The sequence below is a fragment of the Rhincodon typus genome, chromosome 28 (assembly GCF_021869965.1).
Source record: "Rhincodon typus isolate 14 chromosome 28, sRhiTyp1.1, whole genome shotgun sequence".
NCBI classification, from domain to species: Eukaryota; Metazoa; Chordata; class Chondrichthyes; order Orectolobiformes; family Rhincodontidae; genus Rhincodon; species Rhincodon typus.
In genome coordinates this window covers 32962943-32972082 of record NC_063359.1, presented here as the reverse complement: position 1 = coordinate 32972082, position 9140 = coordinate 32962943, and the positions used below count along the sequence as shown (strand labels likewise).

Genomic DNA, 9140 nt, shown 5'->3' with positions numbered 1-9140 from the left:
AGGATGATGCGTTGGATCCGGAGGTTGGTGGGGTGGTACGTGAGGACAAGGGGGATTCTGTTTTGGTTGTTATTGTGGGGAGGGTATGTGAGGGATGAGTTGCAGGAAATGCGAGAGACACAGTCGAGGGCATTTTCGACCACTGTGGAGGGGAAGTTGCAGTCCTTGAAAGACGAGGACATCTGAGATGTCTGGGAGTGGAATGCCTCATCTCGGGAGCAGATGTGGCGGAGGCAAAGGAATTGGGAATAGAGGATGGCCTTTTTGCAGAAAGATGGGTGAGAGGAGGTGTATTCTAGGTAGCTATGGGAGTCGGTAGGCTTGAAATGGATTTCGGTTTCCAGGTGGCTGCCAGAGATGGAAACAGAGAGGTCCAGGAGGGAGAGAGAGGTATTGGAGATGGTCCAGGTGAACTTAAGGTTGGGTTGGAAGGTGTTAGTGACATGGATGAACTGTTCGAGCTCCTTGTGGGAGCACGAGGCGGCGCCGATACAGTCATCAATGTAACGGAGGAAGAGGTGGGGGACAGGGCCAGTGTAGCTTCAGAAGAGGGATTGTTCCACGTATCCTACAAAGAGGCAGGCATAGCTTGGGCCCATGCGGGTACCCATGGCCACCCCCTTTGTCTGCAGGAAGTGGGAGGAATTGAAGGATGTTAAGGGTGAGGACGAGTTCAGCTAAGCGGATGACGGTGTCAGTGGAGGGGGAACTGGTCGGGCCTGCGGGACAGGAAGAAGCGGAGGGCCTTTAGGCCATCTGCATGGGGAATGCAAGTGTATAGGGACTGGACGTCCATGGTAAAGATGAGGTGCTGGGGACCAGGGAATTGGAGGTTTTGGAGGAGGTGGAGGGCGTGGGTGGTGTCATGGATGTAGGTGGGGAGTTCCTGGACCAAAGGGGAGAAAATGGAGTCGAGATAAGTGGAGATGAGTTCGGTGGGGCAGGTGCAGGCGGAGACAATGGGTCGACCAGGACAGTCAGGTTTGTGGATTTTGGGAAGGAGATAGAAACGGGCGGTGCAAGGTTGGGGAACGATGAGGTTGGAGGCTGTGGGTGGGAGGTTACCTGAAGTGATGAGGTTGTGGATGGTTTGGGAGATGATGTTTTGGTGGTCGGGGATGGGGTCATGATCAAGGAGGCGTTAGGAGGAGGTGTCAGAGAGCTGGCGTCTGGCCTCGGCAATGTAGAGGTCAGTGCGCCATACTACAACTGCGCCTCCTTTGTCCGCAGGTTTTATCGTGAGTATGGGATTGGAGAGGAGGGCTGCAAGTTCTGTGGGGCAGAGGTTGGAGTGGGTGAGAGGGGTGGAGAGGTTGAGGCGATTGATGTCTAGATGGCAGTTGGAGATGAAGAGGTCGAGTGAGGGTAGGAGGCCTTGGGGTGGTGTCCAGGAGGAGGGAATGTGTTGGGGGTGGGAGAAGGGGTCAGTAGAGGGAGGGTTAGGCTCACGGTTAAAGAAGTAAGTGCGGAGGCGGAGGCGGCGGAAAAACTGTTCAACATCCAAGCGTGAGCTGTATTCGTTGATGATTGGGTGGAGGGGGTTTGTTGCGAACCGAGCGTACGTGTTCCACAAAGCGGTCCCCAAGCCTCCGCTTGGTTTCCCTGATGTAGAGGAGGCCACAATGGGAACAGCGGATACAGTATATCACATTAGCAGATGTGCAAGTGAACATCTGTTTGATGTGGAAGGTCTTCTTAGGGCCCCTCATCCTCACGTACCACCCCACCAACCTTCGGATCCAATACATCATCCTCCGACACTTCCGCCATCTGCAATCTGACCCCACTACCAAAGACATCTTTCCCTCCCCATCCTTATCTGCTTTCCAGAGGGACCACTCTCTCTGTGACTCCCTTGCCCACTCCACACTCCCCACCAGTCCCACCACCCCCGGCACTTTTCCCTGCAACCGCAGGAAGTGCTATACCTGCCCCTACACCTCCCCCCTTACCCCCATCCCAGGCCGTAAGAAGACCTTCTACATCAAACAGATGTTCACCTGAACATCTGCTAATGTGGTACACTGTATCCATTGTTCCCATTGTGGCCTCTTCTACATCGGGGAAAACAAGCGGAGGCTTGGGGACAGTTTTGTGGAACACATACGCTCGGTTTGCAACAAACAACTGCACCTCCCAGTCGCGAACCATTTCAACGCCCCCTCTCACTCCTTGGACAACATGCCCATCCTGGGCCTCCTGCAGTGCCACAACGATGCCACCCGAAGGTTGCAGGAACAGCATCTCATATTTCGCTTGGGAACCCTGCAGCCCAATGGTATCAATGTGGACTTCACAAGCTTCAAAATCTCCCCTCCTCTGATGGCATCTCAAAACCAGCCCAGCTTGTCCCCGCCTCCCTAACCTGTCCGTCCTTCCTCCCACCTATCCACTCCTCCCACCTCAAGCCCTACCCCTATCTCCTACCCACTAGCCTCATCCCGCCTCCTTGACCTGTCCATCCTCCCTGGACTGACCTGTCCCCTCCCTAACTCCCCACCTAAACTCACCTTTACTGGTTCCAACCCCGCCTCTTTGACCTGTGTGTCTCCTGTCCACCTATCTGCTCCTTTATCCATCTTCTATCCGTCTACCCCTCTCTCCAATTTTATTTCAGGATCCCCTTCCCCTCCCCTATTTCTGAAGAAGGGTCTAAACCCAAAATGTCAGCTTTCCTGCTCCTCTGATGCTGCTTGGCCTGCTGTGTTCATCCAGCTCTATCTTGTGATCTCAGATTCTCCAGCATCGGCAGTTCCTACTATCTCCAGACTATAATCACTTGCTTTATAACAAGTTTATCCTCATTGTCTGCTTTGTCAATCACTTTAAAATCTACTTCGCTGACAATGCTATCTATGCTGTTCAGACGCCTCATGATTTTGTTTCCTGGAAGAAGTTTCTGCAAAAATGTTGGTCAAGAAACAAATAGTGTTAGTTAGGAAACAAGGGATAAACCCAACCCAACATCTACTCTTCTATTAAACAGTGGCATGAATCTTCAACATCTGAGAGGATGGATGGAGCGACAAGCTGAACAACTAATCTACATTTTTTAACCTTGAACAATTTTCCTTCTAGTGCAAGCTGTAAACGTGAAAGAATTTATAACCCTTAGCCATGCGTGCTGCAAACCCCAGACAAATCTCTCCTATGCCTCACTGCAATGAACTAAGGGGCTGCACTTGCAAAATTCAGCAAGACTCATTCCAGCTAGAGTAGTGCCTTTATCTTCAGCCAACTCCGTCCATTTGCTGCCAATTTGTCAAAATCTGGGATTGTGTCTCCTCTCAGACAAGATACGCAGAATCAGCCAGCAACCATGGAACCAAACTCCATATAGTAATTAAGGAGTAAAGAAAACAAATGGACAAAATGAAGTAGAGATAAATAGTCTCACCTTGAACAATGAGTTGCAATGTCAATGAGGCATTCCCTGCTCTGTTTATAGCTGAGCATTTGTAGAGACCACTGTCAGATGCTCTTGAATCCAAGATCATCAGTGACCCCGATGGCAAGACTGTGTACCTAAATGGTAACAAAAGCAGCGCCATCAGAAAGGGGAAAAGTTCTACACTTCAACATTAACTTAATTAGTTGTGAATTGGTCAATGCCTCAAGAAACCACTACTGTTCACCTCTCAGGCTAAAGTTTGAAACCAGCTGGACTGAAGCAATGGAGTCTTCATCTCAGCCGGGAACAGTTTTTTGTATTAAAGTGGGGAATGCATATGGACATGACGCTGTAACTCTCACATGCCATGCAGATGCAAAGTAGAACAGGTTAGAATGTTAATAAGTGTTAATTTAGTTTTATGGACCTACTGAAACACAGACAATAGTTATTCTTAGATAAGGTGAAAACAAACTCTGAGTAGGAATAGTATAACTGCAGCAGCCTCAAGAGTGTGGTTAAGACACCCAATGCCAAGACCCTATGGTAGGCCAAATCCATTAGATTGAGGCAATACAGGCTTAAGCCCATGGAAGCAGTACAGATTGTGGTGATAGCCATATCAATAAAGATTAGATTTAACCTACCTCATAAGTATGGACTTAGTACACAGCTACTACAAAACTGGAACTAACTTATTAATATCATGCCCAAGATGTCACCAAGATGGCAAACACTAGAACTACCTACTATTGGGTAGGGGTTACTTCAGAGTTTGGGTCAGAGTCCCTGTCCAGGTATAAAGTAAGAATTTCACTCTGCAACTAAGCTATGCTGAAAATTACTTGGGGATATTTGATGTTGTTACTGCCAATGCAACATAAATATGTTCAGTTCTTCTGTTATCCTACTTACTATGAGGAAATCAAGAGTGCAATCAATTCATCTCAACAAAGAAATAGAACTGGATAGACACCTGGCCACAACCTAGGAAAAGACAATGACAGAAACAGCCCTGCCAACTCTACAAGGTCCTCCTTACTGACATCTGGGGGCTAGTGCCAAAATTGGGAGAGCTCTCACAGACTAGTCAAGCAACAGCCGGGCACTGTCATACTCACGGAATCGTATCTTACAGACAATGTCCCAGACACCATCATCACCTTCCCTGGATATGCCCTGTCCCGCCGGCAAGACAGACTGAGCAGAGGTGAAGGCACAGGGGTATACAGTTAGGAGGCAGTTGTTCTGGGAATTCTCAAAATTGACTCTGGAGTTCATGAAGTCTCATGGCATTAGGTTAAACATGGGCAAGGATACGTCCTGATTACCACGTACCGTCCTCCCTCTGCTGATATATCAGTGCTCCTCCATATTGAACAACACTCACAGGAAGCACTGAGGGTAGGAAGGGTGCAAAATGCACTCTGGATGGGGGATTTTATTACACACCACCGAGAGTGGCTTGGCAGCAAGCTGGCTGGGTCCTAAAGGATAGAGCTGCTAGACTGGATCTGCGGCAGCTGGTGAGGGAACCAACAAGAGGGAAAAACATACTTGACTTCATCCTTACCAATCAGTTAGCAACAGATGCATCAGTCCGTGACAGTATCATTGAGAGTGACCATCACACAGTCCTTGCAGAGTCCCGCCTTCATATTGAGAATACCCCCTGTCGTGTTGTCTGACACTTACTGGTCAACCATGACATGCTGTGGGCCATCAACAGCAGCAAAATTGTTCTCCAGCACAATCTACAACCTCATGACCCAACACATTCCCCACTGAACCATTACCATCAACCCTGGTTCAATGGAGAGTGCAGGACGATGTGCCAGGAGCAGCACCAGGCATACATAAATATGAGGTGTCTACCTGGTGAAGCTACCAAAAAGGGCTACTTGCATGGTAAACAGCATAAGTAGCAAATGACAGACAGAGACAAGCGATCCTACAACAACAGATCTAAGCTTTGCCACATCAGTGATAAATGGTGGTAGACAATTAAACAAATCATTAGAGGAGGGGGAGGCTCCACAAATATCCCCAACCTCAATAATGGAAGAGCGCAGCACATCAGTGCAAAAGATAAGGCTGAAGCATTCACAGCAATCGTTAACCAGAAGTGCTGAGTCGATGATCCATCTCAACCTCCTTCAGTGGTCCCCAGAATCATAGATGCCAGTTATCAGCCAATTTGATTCACTCCCCGTCATATAAAGAAGCAGTTACAGGCATGGGATACTGCAAAGGCTGCAGGCCATGACAACATTCTGGCAATAGTACCGAAGACTTGTGCTCCAGAACGTGTTGTTCCCCAATCCAGCTCTTCCAGTACAGTTACAACATTAGCATCTACCTGACAATGTGGAAAATTGCCTAGCTTTGTCGTATACAAAAAAAGCAGCTCAACCCCAACTCAGACAACTGCCACTTCATCAATCCACCCTTGATCATCAGTGAAGTGATGGAAGGTGTCATCCACAGTGCTATCAAGCAGCACCGCCCAGCAATAACTTGCTCAATGACTCCCAGTTTGGGTTCCGTCAGGTCCACTCAGTTCTTGGCCTTACTACAGCTTTGGTTTAAACATGGACAAAAGCACTGAATTCTAGAGGCAAGGTTAGAGTAACAGATCTTGACATCATGGCCATATCAAGGAGCCCTAACAAAACTGGATTCAATGGGTATTGGAGGCAAACCCACTGCTGATTGGAGTGATACCTGGCACATAGGAAGATGGTTTTGGTTGCTGAAGGTCAGTCATCTCTGTTCCAGGACATGTCTGCAGAGGTTCTTCAGGGTAGTGTCCTAGGCCCATATACTTTCAGCTGCTTCATCAATAATCTTTCCTCCAACATAAGGTCAGAAGTGGGGACTGCACAATGTTCAGCATTATTCAGAACTCAACAGATACTTAAGCAGTCTATGTTCAAATGTTACAAGATCTGGACAATATCGAGGCTTAGGCTGTCAAGTAATATTCGTGACATACAAATGCCAAGCAATGACCGCCTCCATTAAGAGACAACCTAACCACTGCCCCTCGACATTCAATGTGTTACTATCACCGTACCTCTCCAATCAACATCACTGGGGTTACCAATGACCAGAAACTCAAATGGACTTGTCATAGAAACACAGCAGCTACAAGAGCAGATCAGAGGCTCGGAATACTGTGGCAAATAATTCACCAACAGACTCCCCAAAGCCTGTCCACTATCTACAAGGCACATGTCAGGAGATGGAATACTGCACACTTGCCTGGATGATGTAGCTCCAACAATACTCAAGAAGCTCGACATCCAGGACAAAGCAGCTAACTTGATAGGCACCACATTCACAAGATTCCACTCCCTCTACCACTGATGCTTAGTAGCAGCAGCATGTAACCCAAGATGCACTGTAGTAATTCAGCAAAGATCCTTAGAAAGTGCCTTCCAAAGCCATGATCACTTCCATCTAAAGGACAAGGACAGCAGATACACGGGAACAACACTACCTGCAAGTTCCCCTTCCAGCCACTCACGATCCTGACTTGGAAATATATCATCATTCCGTCACTTATGCTGGGTCAAAATCCTGGAATTCCCTTCCTAAGGGCATTGTGGGTCAACCTACAACACGTGGACTGCCGCATTAGAGAAGGCAGCTCACCATCACCTTCTCAACGGCAACAAGGGACTGGTAATAAATGCTGGTCAGTCAGCGATGCCCTCATCCCACAAATGAATAAAGCAAAATTCACAAAAATACTACTTACAGCTACATCTTGATTTACCTTACGTCATTTCCCTTTTCTCCTCATGCCCTCCATCACCCACTGCCTCACTCCTTAGTTTTACAAGCACAATGCATGTATGAACCATAAAGCTGTTGGGAGAAAGGCTGCTATGAATACATTGGTTTTAGAACTGAACCACAAACAGAGCAAAGCTCAGTTTGATTTTACTGATAAACTGCAAAAATTAGCTAGGAATGAAGAGATAGATAAACAATGCATCATAACTTGGAATACTTCTGACTCACTGCACAGTATTTTGGTCATATTTCAATGAAATTTCCACTGATATCACAATGGAAAGCTGTTCCCAAAAAGAAACAAATTATATTATGAAAGTATATTTTGGATCCAGATGTTTAAAAAAAGTTATGATCAAGGAAAGTGACATCAGTGTTGAATGTGGAATATTTGAGACCTTTTCCCAGCTAATGTCAGATTCAATTGCTCGAAAAATAATTATCACATGAAAATTTACAATACAAGTCCTAATGTCTACCCCAACAATACACCTTAAACACTGTCTCAGATAAGTATTTCCAACTGCTGCAAGTGGTACTACTATCCCTTGTTTAGCGCTCCTAATGTGTTCCTAACAAAAAGTGTGCTAAGGGAAAATTACTTGCCCACTGGAAACCATGTAATCAGGAATGGTTATGTTCCTGACCTGTTCAATGTTTATATCAAAATTTTAGTGATTGCCTATAAACCTAACTGGCCCAAGATCTTCCTTCATCTTACGATAACCACCTTACTACTCTTACTAACTTACAACTCTAATTACCTCCGATTGCTGCCCCCTCTCCTAATCCCCTCCATGCTTCCTTCTTCCTCCTCCCAATACTCTCACTCCCTCCTGAGTTTATGTGATGGAGTGGGTTGGAGCTATTAACAAATGGAATTTACAAAAGGTGACGCATATAACATAGGTTGACATAAGGCCTGGTCAGGTCTCAATCAACAGAGATGTGAATCCATCAGAAGCCATCCATCCAAATGAAAAGCTGAAAATGTTCAATGGATGAGGTTGTTGACTTGCTTGCTGAGCTGGCTTGTTTTCATTCAAACATGATGAGTGAAATCAAGCCAGATCAGCGAGCAAGTCAATGAATGAAAACAAGCCAGCTCAGCAAGCAAGTCAACAACCTCACCCATGACAGATCTTTGCTAAAACTTTAAATGATCAATGGATTTTCAGAGAAAAAAAATGTCTGTACTTAGTTTCTTAGCTGGCTCAGATCCGCAGAACAAACTGCCAACATATTAACATGAGCAGGCCATTCAGCTTTTCTAGACTGCAAACTTCCTAGACATTCTTCTGGTAACTGCTGACTATACCCAACCACAGGCACAAATAGATCCGGTCCTGTCAAAACTGAAATAGCTGGTGATATTGGGGGAAATTAAAGGGCCACCACAACCAAGATTGAAACCTCTCTGGACCCGCCGAGACCAGATCACCATAACAAGATGGATTATCCTGAGCAAAGGTTGCTGCCAGATACTGGCTGAACTCCACCAGGGTCATCCAGGGGCTTCCAAAATGAAGCTGCTGGCAAGAAGTTATGTCTGTGGCCAGGATTGGATGCCAACATGTCAGTGGTGGTGGGACAGTGTCCAGAATGCCAACACGGCCAAAAATTATCACCAGTAGCTCCTCCACCTGGGAATGGCTGATTACATGTTGGCTGTGCCAGTCCTTTCATGGCCTCAATGTTCTTGGTCATTGTGAATGCCCATTCAAAGTGGATGGAAATGCATAAAGTGCATTTGGCAAACTCAGAAATCACGAACAAAAATCAGTGAGCATCGTTCGAAATTCATGGACTCTCGGAAGTTTTGGTCATGGACAATGGGATGTCATTTACCAACAAGGAATTCAAGCATTCCCTAAAGTCGAATAGCATTGAATAAATTCAGACAGCTCCATACCATCCATCGTCCAAGGTCTGGAGGAAAGAGCAGTCC

The 9140-nt window shown here is 46.5% G+C and overlaps 1 protein-coding gene across 1 annotated transcript in view; it reads right to left on the bottom strand.

Annotated features, from left to right (window-relative positions):
• Positions 1 to 9140, bottom strand: part of LOC109918284 (hemicentin-1-like) — a 417033-nt gene that overhangs the window by 228381 nt on the left and 179512 nt on the right. The window contains exon 23 of the mRNA XM_048613389.1: positions 3398 to 3525. Coding sequence (XP_048469346.1) covers positions 3398 to 3525 — 128 coding nt within the window. The remainder of the gene's footprint in view (positions 1 to 3397; positions 3526 to 9140) is intronic.